This window comes from Squalius cephalus (assembly GCF_949319135.1).
Source record: "Squalius cephalus genome assembly, chromosome: 13".
NCBI classification, from domain to species: Eukaryota; Metazoa; Chordata; class Actinopteri; order Cypriniformes; family Leuciscidae; genus Squalius; species Squalius cephalus.
The window spans coordinates 17,758,037-17,774,213 of NC_137134.1; the positions used below are offsets into that span (position 1 = coordinate 17,758,037).

The 16,177-nt window shown below is 40.1% G+C and overlaps 1 protein-coding gene across 4 annotated transcripts in view; it reads right to left on the reverse strand.

Annotated features, from left to right (window-relative positions):
- Window positions 1-1,779: 1,779 nt before the first annotated feature.
- Window positions 1,780-16,177, reverse strand: part of shdb (Src homology 2 domain containing transforming protein D, b) — a 32,737-nt gene continuing 18,339 nt past the window's right edge. For all 4 annotated transcript variants that reach the window (XM_079891417.1, XM_079891415.1, XM_079891414.1 and 1 more), the window contains exons 6-8: window positions 7,758-7,923; window positions 5,223-5,342; window positions 1,780-2,757 (exon numbers count right to left, since the gene is read on the reverse strand). In XM_079891417.1, the coding sequence (XP_079747543.1) occupies window positions 2,571-2,757; window positions 5,223-5,342; window positions 7,758-7,923 (473 nt within the window). In that variant the 3' untranslated portion in view covers window positions 1,780-2,570. The remainder of the gene's footprint in view (window positions 2,758-5,222; window positions 5,343-7,757; window positions 7,924-16,177) is intronic.

A 16,177-nucleotide genomic window follows, 5' to 3' on the forward strand; every position in this document is an offset into this window, starting at 1 on the left:
TCAGATGTCAGTAAATTAACAGATGGTATAAGTTGCCAGTCCTCACCATAATGAAATCCAGATGACACCTTGCTTGAGCGACGGTAACACGATAATGACGGCAGCCCTTGTGAATGCAGTTGATTTTTTCCACCCTTCAGTGCACATCTGGGCCCCCTTTTCACTGCTGGGCTTTTGTCTAAGCTTGCGGCTGAGAAATGCCTCTCTTTGTAAGGCCTAATTATTCCAAGACTAGTAAGAGCCCAATTACCAGAGGAATTAGCGCAGCGTTCATTGTGAGGAAGACGTCGTAGGGCTTTTGAGGTATTGACACAGTAGATGAGCCCCCAGTTTCAGCTGTTTAAATTTTGACCGATCTCTGGTTACAGTCTAGCAGACACACCTGTCGAAAAGGCTTTCCCTCCAAGAGTGAGTGCGTGCCTGTTTGTGGAATGTCTGAGCGAGATTAATGTGTCTGTCTCGGACAATGTGATACGAGGCGCTTGAGACGCACATGTGGACATGCCTGGATATGTGTCAGAGCAGCTGGGAACAATCGTTACCAGTAGCCAACACAGAAGCCACGAGCATTAGATGCCATCCGCCGTGGGATCGCGAGTTTTTGGGCTTGGTCGAGATTAGAGTGGTTAGAGTGTGAAATTATTTCTGGCTCCGTTGTGATCGCAGGTGTCTTTTTCAGTGAGCGCATCTGATAGATCATCATCTGCTTCCAAATGTGCACATTGGTGAGGCATATCCTAAATCGTGATAGACACCTCGAAGCACACCAAAATGTTATTGCATTAAAAAGCGTCAAAATGTGCTTGCAAACAACTCTTAATTTCCTCCTCATTTTATCTCACCATCTTCCTTACTGTAGTTGGAGGGACGAGGACTGATCTGAACCTCCTTCTCCGCCCGTCACACCAGTAATCATTCTCCGCCATTTCATTTGGCAGTGTAATGAAAGCAATCCCAGAACGCTTCGCTTCGGCAGAACAGAGATAATGAGGAAGCACACACACACACATAAACACTGCCTGATTTAGGAAGACGGCCTTCTTGTGGGCTGCAATGGGAAAAGAAAAACGTTCACACTCGTGCTTAACATTCAATCTTTGCAGTCTTTTTGTGCATGGCATGTGGTCCCAGGATAAAACACATGTATAATAACCATTTACACATCTCTCTGTCAATCTCAACACCATTTTCTCTGTCTCTTGATAATAAACAATGTGAAGCTATAAAAATAATATGCATGGCAAGCTACAGCAATTAAATTGCCTACTGGTGCTTTCTACGATATCAGTGTGACTTTTCAAATTCCAATTTATTTATAAAAGAACATTAAAACAACAATGCTGACCAAATTACTAGCTCATTCTTGGGTTTAAGGATTTGCGCTACCGCCTATCTGTGGTTACTACATGCTGGTTACTTTCTTTAAGCAATCAGACTTTTCATTATCTCAGATAATAAAACAGACAACAATTGAAGGATGGACCCAAGCCATATTTAGAGACCAGAAGATCAGAGACAAAGGGGATGGGCTCTTTTGGCTAGTATGTAGTATGTTGGCTAGTATATCTAGTATGCAACAACCTAGCAACCACTTAGAACAACCAAGCAACCGCCCAGAACTCCCTATCAATCACCCAGAAATCCCAAGTAATCGCCCAGAACTACCTAGCAGCCATCTAGAATAATGTAAAATACAAATGTAAAAATAGATATAAAATCTTGTCTATACCGCAAACTCTCTGCAACTGACATAAAATACAGTTTGAAGCATCAGTTATTAACTACTAGCATTCTCTATAGGAAGTTTATTATATAACACATGTAAATCAGTTTACAAACAGGAGTTAAAGAAACACAATTTCAGCATTTTTCTGTATCGGTGACCTAATATACCAATTACAGGAACATCTCTGTGAGTGATCATGATTCAAACACCACATCAATCAATTGATCAGCTACTGTCCTCAACATTAAAATTTGCCAACATTCACTGATCTACGACCAGCCACACCAACAAAGCTGAGGTCAAACAAAGACAATGAAACTTTTCCAAGGTCTACAGCCAAACAACATTTGTGTGTGTGGTCTCAAGGGTCTTACTAGAACCAAAAGGCTTTACAAATTTTAAAGAGACGATAGTCATAAACGGCCGTGTGGAAATGTCTTTTACAGCAGCTATAAAAGAGCGGAGGCTCGTCTGCTCATCCTAAGAGGCTACTAATCGATCAATAAACATTAGCAGTGGCAAATTCACCATCCCAGTGGAGAATAACTCAGACAGACGACTGAAGACAAGCAACAGGTCTCGCCGCCACCAGTCCGGTGCGGTTCACATAAGGTTAATTTGGTGAGATTGAAAAGAATTATTAACAAGTATGTGAAATGGCATGTGAACAGATCTAACTGTAAATGGATTTGAAGTATCTAATGTAAATGTTTGTGTCCTCAACCAGATGCTTTGTACAATCAAGACATGAGGGAGCCATAAGTTGGTGTGCCGAATTTGTTGAATGTTCATTCCCAATGGCATATACCTCTGCCGTCTGTTTTCACTGCAGTGCTCTGACCAATCAGAGAGTCTGAACCAGCACAGGGAAGAGCAGGGACAAGTGTTCAGCTCCTTTGATGGGGAGTTTATGTGTGGTGTAATAGTGGATCACTTCAGGGATGGTGTCAAACGGAGGGCTGTTCTGGCCCAGGATATAGCGGCCATCTTTGCACTGGCTGAACTTCATGTGCATGAAACCTTGGCAGCTCCTGAAAAAGAACATACAAAACCACTTTTATTCTTTGGGCATGTTGAGCAACAAAATAAACCTGAAAATGCTTTCAACAAAACAAACGCCACTTGTACCATCGTATTATAGCGCCATAGCCTTGCGTCATATGTTAAAATCCATATATTCCAATCATTTTATCATGACTTGACAGCTTTAATATAACATGATCCCTAGGTGGGCCTGTGAATCTCGTATATAGGTCACTGGTGAACAAAAGACTACCCACAATAAACAGGACAATCTGAGTAATGTATAAAGCCGGGTGCACACGGTGCGATTTTGGCCCTCTGAGACAAATTTAGCAAATCCTAAAAGATTCCTCTGATCCTAGGCTAAAATCTGAAGTCTTTGATCGTTAATTCGACATGTTCACCGATAGCCAATTAATAACCGTTGCGATCCAATTTTACCACAGATGAAATTCTGCCAGTGTTAGAAGATTTGACTCTCAGTCCTGCAGTGCGACTTCTCCTACGACGATCGTCAAATTGTCTTCGTTTATCAAGACAAGCCATGACCAAAATTAACGTTAGAGTATTCTTTGTATCCACCATTTAAATCCCGCGTGTAATGCAGCTCACGTCACCGAACGTGCCATTGATTGATGTAAAACTCCAGACAAGTTTACTTGCATGCGTCCGTTTTTAACGTGTCTTGACTGTCGTACAGTCTGACGTTAATGACAACTGAGATCTTCCATGGCTTACAGCGATGATCATGTTCATACAGTCTTACAAGCAACAATCGTAAAGGACTATTATAAATCGCACAGTGTGCACCCGGCTTAAGAATATAATAACTTCAGCACGGCCCGATGTTAACATTATTCTAGACCTCCCCTTTAAGACAGTCCAAACTGCTGGATTTCTATGTATAGAAACAGGAAGTGATTGGTTTGTTTGAGGCTGTCATTATACTGTACTATACAATTCACTTTAATAAGAGTGAATAAAATCACAAGGAGGCTGAGAGTATCTTTCTCACCCTTTTAAAAATCAAGCTAGCGCTGAAGCAGCACATTAAAATTCAAGACTTAACATGTTCAAGGAGCTTGTCGTCTCCAAAAAGGTATTATCTACCAGGTACGTGACGAACAGAGTCACTTATAGAAGGATCTGGGCTCAAGAAAAAGCCTGTGAATCTCAATGGCGGCTCGTTCAAAGCTCTTGGTGTTGAGCTGCTGTCACTTTGATTTGGATCAGACCTCAAAGGCCGCTGGCGTACAGCATTATGACATCAGACAGCGCTGTTCATTCATCCATTCCCACAGTTGTCAGACGCTGTCGCACGAATGCGGCTTGTAAAAATAAGATTTCATGTGAACGAAGTCTCAGCGTGTTGTTGAACGTGTTCTGGAGTGTTTTTTTGCCCATGACTTATGAAGTGTGCAGTTGTGCACTTGCATTACAAGGCGTGTGTGATTACGGAGTGTGTTCAGGTGTGTGAAAGGCCTCCCCGCTTGTGTCTGCGGCTTTCTGCGGGGTCATTCATATTCATTAATGCTGGCAGGAGCAGCTTTTGTGAACTGAAGAGCTGTTCACCTGCCTGATTACAGCTCGGGGAGAATAAAAGGAAAAGAAGAAAGAGGAGGGGAACCAGGGGCTCTGGATCAACACAGTAATTAGAGCTGCGAGATTTGACCAGATAAGCATTATCGCTCTAGCTGATAGCCAATCGAAAAGCACATCAGTGTGCAAATGAGGCAGGGGCCGTTTTGCAAAAGGTGAAAATTGAATCAAAAGAAAATTATGAGAAAAATAAGAGTATGATAAAACAATAGAAAAACAAATATGTTTAAATGTGAGATAAGAACAGATATATAGATAATTCAAGAAACTGATGTGCTGAACACTGATGGGAAAAAGTCACATGAAAGCAGACAAAGTCTCCACAATTTTCTGATTGGCCAAAAAAAAAAAGGTAATTATTAATAATTGTAGGCAAACAACAGTTAACAGTAATATCACATAAAATCACAAAATATGCTGTATTACTGTTTAAAGCAATCACAAATCTGCTTAAAAACACAAATTTGAATCTAAAATGTGACTTTTTAATAAACAGCATGTTTTAAATTAAATGATAATATATTAAATAAATGAAGGAAATCAGTATAAGTTATGCATTTATGCATATATAAAATACACAAGCTTAAATGATTATTATATTATAATTATATTAAAGTGAATTATATTATATTCATGTATTGTATTGCAATTTCTTTGAAAAGATTAACTCTTCTGATGGGTGAAAAAAATAATTGTAGGTGAGAATGAAGAACAAAAACTACTAAGATACAGACAACTAGACACAAATGAAGCAAAACACAAGGCAATTAGCTGGAATGGGGTAATGGGGATGAGATTTGCTCATTTCATTTAACGGTAATGGAGGGAATGGAGAAATAAAATGTGGCTGTGCTGGAGGGAGGCTGTACAGTACCTCAGAGAAAGGGAGTAGTCCAAGCGACTGGTCTCGCTGTTTCGCACCAAATAACTGCACTCCTTACAGAGGGTCAGTAGAGACTCAGCCTCTGAGCGCGACAGAGAGCCGTGATACCATCTGAAGGACGACATGATGTGATGTCAAAAACATGATATTTACACATCAAAAGCTATCCAGCAGTTTTGATTCTCATTTCAAAGGCAAAGAGGTAAGCAAATCATAACAAAAACTATTACCACATAGAAGTCTTAAAATGGCTGTATTATGCTATTTTAAAGGTTCCTAATTTTGTTTTGGACGTCTCCTACAAAAGGTTTACATGCATCCAAGGTCAAAAAACACTTACATTTTCCCATAATATACATTGCAGCTACTCTGCTCTGATTGGTCAGATGGCCCAGTCTATAGTGATTGGTCTACTCTTCTTCTCTGATTGGTCAGATGACCCAGTTTGTTGTGATTGGTCTACTCTTCTTCTGATTGGTCAGATGACCCAGTTTGTTGTGATTGGTCTACTCTTTTCTGATTGGTCAGATAGCCCAATCAGGGCTGCGTTCAGCCCCGACAAAAAGTTGCAAAACGTTCTTTAAACGTAAACGGTGGTGCGTTGAACACCCTGTTCTGATGACGCAAGAGTTGCAACTACGGCAGCTGAGAAGGCCATTCTTTGTGCTCTTTTTGAAGAATTTTCTAAGCCTGATTAAATCGGTATAAATACGTGTTTAATACTGCAAAATACACTCGATGTTACAGTCACTGCCCTTGCCGTCCAGAATAAAAGAGAACATTCCAATCGAGTGAAGGGATTTGTGGAAACTGCAGTTTCTAATGATTGTGATCCAACATTTACCTCGCATTTCATGATGAATATATAAACATTTCATGAGGAAAATATAAACATTTCAGGTGAAGGATAATCCACTTCTTACCTCTGAGACCGTGTTATGATCTATATTTCCTTATTTTTATTTTGAGTATTAGGCTTATCATTATTGCTGATCACTGTTGATATGCTATATTTTTACTATAAAACTCTTACGACAAACATGTCGACAGATATCTTCAATTGTTGCGTATACCGAGCTGCAGCGGCCACATTTGTAAACGACTTCGTTGGACCCATTGTGCGAGCTCTCTTTAATACCGCGTAGTTTATATACTGTACATGTTGCTGCTGATTGGGCTGACATTTTTGACACACCCACCAAACAAGAGAAAGCGCATCTCAAACCCCGTTGCACACCGTTTCCAGGAAACATTTCGTTCAACCTGGAAACCGTAGCAAAACGTTGCGCACCGGTTTGAGCTTGAACGTGCCCCTGTTGTGATTGGTCTACTCTTCTCTGATTGGTCAGATGGCCCAGTCTATTGTGATTGGTCTACCGCTTACATCGCTTGTCGGAAACATAACGTCCATTACCATATCAGTATTTTATACACAGTGATACAAACAGTAACAATGGTGTCAGTTGTACCACATCAATTCTAACTGGCAGGGCTGAAAACAGTCTTCTCTACATGTTGACAACACAAACCAAACTCTTCCAGGCCTCAGCTACAACTACAATGTTAAAGGGCGGGTCAAAGTAGATGTTCGTGAGCAGCCAGTGAAAAGCATTATGCAATTATGCATTATGTGAAAAGCATCGGCTGGCAAAATGCAAATTTGTTACAAACCTACATAGGTTTGAGAAGGAAGTAAGACTGGAACTATTGATGACTTGTTTCAGGCAGATCAGAATTGGTTCTTTCGTTTGGGAGAGAATACCTTCATTTATTGTGCACTTTGATCTTTCAGATTTTGTGGACTTTTAACATTCACAAAGAGGTTGTTTAATTCTAAGGGTCCACCTACACTGCTTTTGGTGCAATACAAATGTGTGGATATGACACCTGTAAATATTTTGAGAAGTGAGCGTGTGTGTTTGTGACAGTCGTGGCATGTCCCCCGTGAGACCACAGCTGCTGTCTAACTGAGGTTGATGTGTCTGGGGGATTTTGTATCCTGAACAGCTGACTAATTCATAGCAATATTTTGGACGCACTTGACTGATCTTTCTAATGGAGTATCCATGCACACTGCAGTTATAAATCATATTCTCAGTCATAAAATGATAACACACTATATTGACGCTCCCAAAGGCCCGAGAGTCACACTGCGAGACCATCAGGCTAGTATCTTGAAAATGTCAAAACTGTAAATTCTGTCACCATTTACTCACCCTCAAAGCGTTCCAAACCCGTATGACATTTTATTTTGTCTGTGGAACCCAAAAGAAAATATTTTGAAAATGTCTCCCACTGGATCTCACGGTCTTTCATTGTGTGGACAAAAACGAAATATCTTCTTTCATGTTTCACAGAAGAAAGAATGTATGTACAAGTTTGGAACGACATGAGGGTCAGCAAATCACAAGATGCATTACAGGATAGCATTCTAATTGCGGAATTTTTTTGAGCTTAGCTGTCTCTTTTCCCCTCTCGTTTTTTTCTTCAAACCTCTAATGGTTTGTGGCGACGTGTTGGACGTACACTTGTTTCTCCAGGGTAAGGTTGGGATCCACTCTCTCCCCGATCGTGGAATGAGGATCGCTGGGCTTACGTAGCTTCATGCTGCCTGTGGTCTGCAGAGGCCTGGAACACCTCAGGCGTTCTGTGGGAGAACAGGAACGGTCCCACTCTGCACCCTCAAACTGCACTGTATGAAGGACACGGCGAGAGAGACAAAAAGACTCAATTCAACATCAAACAGAAGTACAAAAGTGATTAAAGTTGTTTGAAAAATGAAAACACGGTAGGTTTTCTACCACCGAGTCCTAACCAGGAATGATGCAACAAACTGGCAATTGATAATACTCTTTCATGTTAGTCTTAGTTTTATGCTTCAAATGATGTATGTGGTTTGTGGCGTAGTGTGGATACAACAGGATGAGCAAAAGACTTTAATCGGACAACTGTCATGTTGCTGAGTTGCGCCACCTATCGTGAAATGTGATTGGTCGTAAATCCTGTTCCATATATCAGATATTAAACAAATAAGCTTGTCGCATTATACCTGGTTAAAACGGTCAAAACAATGGTGGATATGCAGAGCAGGAGGAGTCTAAACCAGGGCAACGAGGAGTAATAAAACAGGAGGGTTGTTGGAAATTAAGGTGTCAAATTTATAACGCAAACGTGCCAGGGTTCAGCACAAACAATACAATGTGAAAAGAGACCTGCTGATCCATAGAAGGGGTTAATCGAACTGAAGTTTGGATCAAACAATCAAACCAAGTGTGAACGCTAGGGATGCACAATTGATCGGTACCTTATTGGTAATCATCTGATTTTATAATTAGTTTTATCAGTAGGTAGGCATTTAATTCGCAATGCTCATTTCTCGTATTTTCACATTTAGATTATCTTTGCCGTCATCTAAGGCTCACTTCACAGCTGGCAAAATGGGTTTTCAATTAAAATTGTGCTACCTGGCTAGAGAAAACAGAGAAAAAAGGCTGGTGTCTTCCCTTATGCCAAATAGTTAGAAAAACTTCAACACCCATAATGCACTAGGCATGTTGCCATCCAAGGCCACTCCGACCAGTCGGCTATGGATACACTTGACCAGAGTCAAATACCACCTTGCTTTAGTAGGAAATACTTCTTGGCAAACTTTGTCATAATGGTGTCAACTTGGGTGCAAGAAGAGTCAACATTTAGTTGAATTACTTTCAGATCCCAGCGAAGGATCCAGCGTGATCCTGGCGGACTTTTGTTAACAAATAAACGTGAATTTCTCGGTCCAAGTAACATGAGAATGAGTAAACATTGTTCATTTACATATTCAACCGAAATTATAACAATACTTTATAACATTGTGATGTCTAAATTCGCTTGTCGCATTTAAAATAATTGATTTTAGTAAATTTTTTAGACAAAATAGTTTAGAATTAAAATATTGGCCATTTATTGGCTGAACAATAATCGGCTTATCTGTATCGGCCAGTGTTATTTGAGTATTATGTATATACTATTATAATATTTTTTTATATTTTAATTTTAGCTAGGGTTTTGGTCATTTTGTTAAGCGTTTTTATAAAAAAAAATTATATTTTTATAGTACATTTATAATTATATCTATTTATAGTAGGCTACATCTACTTGCACTTATTTCAGTCAATTGCCAAGGCTACATTTCTAATTTTCATTTAAGTTAACATTACAACGCTGGTATCAGTAGAATTATAGTATCGGTGCATCCCCAGTGAAGACCTCATGCACTCATCACATGCTACCGTGATGAAAGCAGATCTGAGTGGGAGTGACTGAAATCAAACGGGAAGCAAACGGGAGTTTCCTAGCAATACAGCGATTCAGCGAGCTCGGCAGATGCAGGACACTGGAGGGGCAGCAGTGAGGAGGAGGGGGTCAAAGTTCACCTTGCTCGCCACAGACGGGCTCCTCCTCCAGCTGTCCAACCGGAGGAGGCCACGGCAGCTCGGTCAGATCTTTCATATCTATGTCGGCGCAGAGTGAGTAATGCAGACAGTGAAAGACAGAGAGAGAATGGTGAGAAACAGAGAAAAGAGACACAATCCACCGATGTCAGTGCTTATCAGGCAGAAATGCAATGTGAGAGCTGACTCAACATCTAATTACCATCTCAAGCCCATAAATCTCATTAACACCACATATATACACACTCAAACAGGGGCCGTTGCGACACATTTAAGCTAGAGATACTCATTTCAGTCAGATTGGCTGCTTGCGAAATCCCATACTTTCACAATGTGTGCTGAATTCCAAAAAGAACTTTGACTTGATGAGGTACGTTCCATTGAGAATAAACAGTAAAAGGTCTGGTCCATAATTCATCTTATTCTCATTTTATTTTTAATTAATTAGCTATTTTGCATAAGTAAAAAAAAAAAAAAAATCTAAATATTTGCCCAAAAATTCCATTTTTAAGCATCTCCATTGCAACTCGCATACTTACACGGGGCGTCTTGTAACACATACAAGCACATCACACTCTCAAACAGGATTACAAGATGAAGAATAGGCCAAAGGGGAGGTGTGTGACATCTTTATAAACAGACCACCATCCGACACTTCCACCCCCTTCATCGCGCCCTCTCGAAAAGAACACAACGGGGTGATGTTTGGAAAAAGAAACAGGCGGGCCCATACGTCCCCCGCTGACTGGTGAATTATTGAAGACAGAATGTCACAGACTCTTTCACCCTGTTCCCTGTGCATTATTGATGCTTGGTGCGGTACAATGGTCCCATCTGGAGAACCAGAATCAAAGTGTGGACCCGCTAATCCTCCTTCAAACCCGCCTAACCCTGTAAATAATCCACCTAATTCCACCAATAATTCGGATGATTTCACAAATAATCCAGTGTAATTCTTAATGAACCAACTATATGCATAGTAATATATACTGAATAATGATCATATATATATATATATATATATATATATATATATATATATATATATATATATATAAAAACCTGATAAAACAAATATTTAATATAAAAATCAAGGAATATGCCATATAATATAATTATTTAATATATTTGTAAGTTTAAAATGACACATACATACAACATACATATATACACACACACACATCATTTGTATTGATAAATATTATGGATGCAAGATATATCGGCCACCATCTCGATATCGGCTGATATACGTTAATTTTTAACTCGATCGTTATCAGCCCAATAAGAAAATTTGGCCGATATATTAAAGCCGATAAATAATGTATCATTTCCTTCAGCTGAGACACTTCAGATGCACACTGTCCGCCATGACGGTTTTGAAATGCGTAAAATATGAAGTGCAACATGTGCAGTGCAAGTCTGTCATATAGGCTACAAAAAATTATAATAACATTATTAATGTGTGCTTGGGACATGGCTTTTGATGGTGAGACTTTTGTTTTTGTAACCAGGCTCTCAAACATTATATAAAAACTTGGATTTAGATTTATCGGCCAATATATCGGTTATCAGTTTTCAGATATAAAGAATTATCGGTATCAGCCGATATATATACACACACACACACACACATACAGTAGTCAACATTTGAAAGAGATCACAAAAGTTCAAAGTTGTCCTAAGACAAGAACGGTTATTGTTCAGAATTCATGTATAACTTTGATGAAAGGTTTTGATCCACTTCAAAAGTTGACTAGTGTATGTATACACTGCTTACACCTAATCTATGCAGACAGACTCCTCATTCTCTAGCTCTATAGACCTACAGGTGCCCAACATCTACTCTGGTTTGAGACCTCTCTGGCCCTTCCCTGTAGGACTCTAATGCTCCACATTAACTGTCCCATCACTCCTGCGGTTCCAGCATGCCTGTCAGACCCAGTCAGGCTGACAAAGGGCAGCACATCAGTGCCTGTTAGCCACAGTCCTGCAAAAAACCCACACCGAAGAGCTCCAGCCACTCGCCACAAAGGTCATCTCTGGGCTATAATACATCACGCTGGGACAGATGGCCACACCATTCGTACATCATTACTACTAAAGCACAAGGCTATAGAGAAATGCTAGATGGCTAGAAATGTGCCGAGACGGCATATTACTCTAAGCGTGAGAGCCCATCTGGGATAATGAAAGCCTCATTTGAGCATCTCATAAAAAGAAACGATATTACATCACTGGAAATCTGTGATTAAGTCTCAATTTACACAACAGATGTTATTACTGAAGGTGCAAACAAACTCTTAATGCGCTTTATGCTTTGGTAGCATTTTATGTGCGCTGTTAAAACTCATCTAGAGGATTTTTTTTTTGGTATCTGGATTCAATTAACATGTTGTGGCATCTAACATGCACAGATTTTACTGCTAATGGTGACAATTAAGGCTGGGGATACAGCTAAGTAAATTTCAACATTTTTCAGCCGTTTTACAATCAATTTTTATCTCAAACAGTAACTATCTAGTTAAAAAATATCAAGGCATCCAAGGATACACAAAAATATTGAAATTAATTATGTCTGCACATTATAATATAGAGTATTTTATATATACATCTTTTTGTTTTTTTGATGTGTATGTATGTATATATATATATATATATATATATATATATATATATTTTTTTTTTTTTTTTTTTTTTTTATTTTTTTTTTATGTATATTAACAGTGTTGATTAACATTTTACATCCTCACAATAATCAGAAATATTTTGTTATCACCCTGATCTAGTGATATATGAGAAAAATATTTAAATTCTATTTACCGCAAAGAGACTGTAATGTATAATGGTCACAATGACAAATAAAGCTAATGTGCTATTTACCTCACTTATTGTTCACGTAATTACCGGAAAACAGTGCTAAGAAAATCCCATTTCTCTCCTTTCATTACATTCATCCGTTTCAGTTCCACTGTCTGAGCTTTTTATCTTCTTTAAACCACTTACCGCCCTCTTTCCTCTCTCGCTTTCATTTTTCCTCCTAAGTGAGATGACACCCCCCCTTCCCCTACATGCATTTCTCCCTCTCCTGCCTCAGTGTATTTGCGCGAGAGCGAGTTACCAGGACATGCCTTTTCATTACTGTCACAAAGAGAAAAAGAGAGAGAAATAAATTGATATAGGAGCCATTCTCGCTTCCCTCGGGCTTGCTTACAGCGGCTTGACAGACCCGGGACAAGCGAGCCACCACTTTCTCTCTCCATTTCACACACAAAAACCATGTCAGGACTTTCAGCCAGACCAAATCCTCCACACAACTGATCCAGTTGCACTTCGGTTTGGGCCGAAGCCCTTCCAAAAGAAGAGTGGGAGAAGTTTTAAAGGGGACACATTCATCTATGTTACATTTAAAGATTGCATGCACAATCCTTCATGTTTCCTTTAACCCCAAAAACAAACTCAAGAACACACAAGCCAACAAACCCTTAACGGACCAAATGCCAGACAGTTAAACCAGCGTTCACATGCTCTACTGGTGTGACTGGGTGATCTACAGTCGGTGGCGTGCTGTTGAATGCATCTGTGTGGTAGATTAGCGTGGTAATGAGTGCAGAGAGGCTTGAGGGACGTGCCGGGCAGCCGTGTGGCTTAAGTGATTGTGGTAATTGAGTGGATAGTGACAGCTTTGCAATGGCCTAATTAAGACTCACTGGACTGAGGCCAAGATTTTACTGTCATCGTCACACTTTTAACAACCGAACCGAGTTGGAAAACGGAGCTGAAATGCAAATAAAACAAAGCCATCTGTTGTGAAGGTATGTCAACACACAAGCAAAGGAGTTTGGGACATGTTTTATGCGACATTGCAGTCACATTTAGTGCAATCACTCAAAGTATCTGGTCTTTTTTTCCCTTTAGGGCCACTTATGATAGATACACATTTTTCTACTTTGCTTTCAAGGGGCTGTTCGAACGACACCGTTTTCAATTAAAAAACGGAAAACTTTATATGCGTCTTGGCCGTTCATTTACATGACAACGGCGTTTTGATGGCCTGAAAACACAAACTTTTGAAAACGGGTTTCAAAGTGCACGTTTTTGAAAACTATAGCTTTATCGTCTTTGTGTAAACTACAAAAATACGAATTTGTGAAAACGGTGACGTCATGCACATTACGTGTTCAGACTAGACACTTAGTGTTTCTTTACAAAGTGACATCGCCAACTACTGGCCTGGCATGAGTAATACAGCGTTTTTAGTCATTTAGTCGTTTTCTGTGTAACGTTGTTGTCTGTACGTGAAAAACGTAAAGGAAAAACATTTCTGTTTGTAGTACATTGTCATGTAAACGTACCCTAAGACGATATGCTAATGACCACTATTCTGACTGGCTTACCTTACGACTCCTGACAAGCAAAACGGCGCGATTAGAACTAGGAGTAGAGATTATAGAGCATGTTGCTAAGCTAATAACGCAATACTCTTAGAAGCTTAAATGACACTTATTTTGGTTAAAATTATCTAGTCTGTTTTTAATTAAATAGTAGTTTAATTAAATAAAATCAACTTCGATCAATACATTTTAGCATATTTTTACATAATTAAGTTTACCAATTAAATCAGCAACAGTATGGGGCGGGTTTCCGCTGGGTTGAAGGAGGTTGAAGGTTGAAGGAGGTTGAAGGTTGAAGGAGGAAACAATTGTGATTTTTTTCCACTGAGCTCAGGGCGATGGATTCTGGGAATGCCTTTCTTATGAGAATACATGTGATGCTGCCTTAGAATTTGGCTATAACACTTTGGCAAATAAAACGTAATGAAAAGAATGCTTCACCTTTAGTAACCAAGCATCTACATGACTGAGTTTTGAAACGGTCCAATCACAGGGCAGTTCTAAAATTGAAATCGGCTGTATACGTGCTAAAGATGCTTTAATGTGTCCTTCGGTCTCCCTGTCCCCCTCAGCTCATCCCGCTCTCAGTCCAGTTGTCTTTTTCACTCCCTCTCTCCCCCGAGTGTGATAATCAGCACTGCTGGAGGGGTAGATGGGGGAGGAGGTGGATCGAGATGCCCCTGAACCCCTGCGGTGGTTTATCAGCCCGAGTGTGTCAGCACTGCAGGAGGACAAACCTGTCAGAGCTGAAAGGGTGAGAGAGGGAGGGAGGTTGAAGAGAGCGGAGGTGTCAGTGTGTGACTGATTGCGGCCCTCCACTCGCAAGGCTAGCCCCCTCCTCACATCACTCCCGTCTCTGCACACAAATCTCTTCACTCGCAAGAAGAAACACACACACACAAGTGCTTTCAGCATCACTATTCTGTGGTGGAGCAGTGTCACTACTAGAAATGTCCAAAAGTACAAATACCGGAGGATGGATGGATGGATGGATGGATGGATGGATGGATGGATGGATGGATGGATGGATGGATGGATGGATGGATGGATGGATGGATGGATGGATGGATGGATGGATGGATGGATGGATGGATGGATGGATGGATGGATGGATGGATGGATGGATGGATGGATGGATGGATGGATGGATGGATGGATGGATGGATGGATGGATGGATGGTCACTTTATGGTTTCCATGGTGACGCGTCATTGCATGTCACGTGACACACCGCAGCAACAACAGCGCTGAATGAATGATGATCTGCTTTTATGTCAAATATCTGATATTCCGATTGTCAAATATATGCAAGTGGAAGTGTTAGCTAAAGAAGCGTGTTAGTTGAGCTGTATGCGCATGTTAGTTTGTGCCACAGTTCAGAGAATCGGATCTGTTGGATTTACAACACGTGAATTCATCCACTTCTCCCGGAATATATGAAAGTAAGTGAACTGGGAGAAAAATAGAGTAGGGGAGAGGCGGGACGATTGAAACGCGGGACGGATGAAACACTGAGATTTTCTTGAAAACCACTCACGTCATGTACGTCAAATTTCGACAGCACGTACAGCACGCAATGCCTAACATACCCGCGAAAACATTTCTTCTTTACGTCGTGTCGTTTTGGAGTTAAAGCCGCAAAGCTGTTTTTGAATGCGGTGAGTGAATTCTTTCGTGCGGTACTTTTTTTTTACTGACAAGTTGGATTTATTGTTTCATGTGCCATTGTAATGATAATAACGCAGGTGTATTAGTACTGCAACACACCCTTAAAGCTCCAGTATGCGACTTTGGTATTTGACCACAAGAGGGCGCAGTTTCAACAATAACAAAGGCGAAGCTTGATGACGCTATGAAGGAGGTGACGATGGGAGATGTCGTTTTTAATGCGTTTTCACCATCTAGCGATATATCTACATGGAATTAATGAATCATGATCACGGATGAGGTAATTTATTCGTTTTTGTATTACCTGTCTGATCGTATTATTTTATTTCATCATAATTAATGAACTGCAAGGAACGTGAAATGTTATGCTATATTATCCCGTTACAACATACAGCTATTTGTCAAATGATTTGTTTGGTTAATGTTGTGCAGTTTTACGTTTTTATGGTTAATGC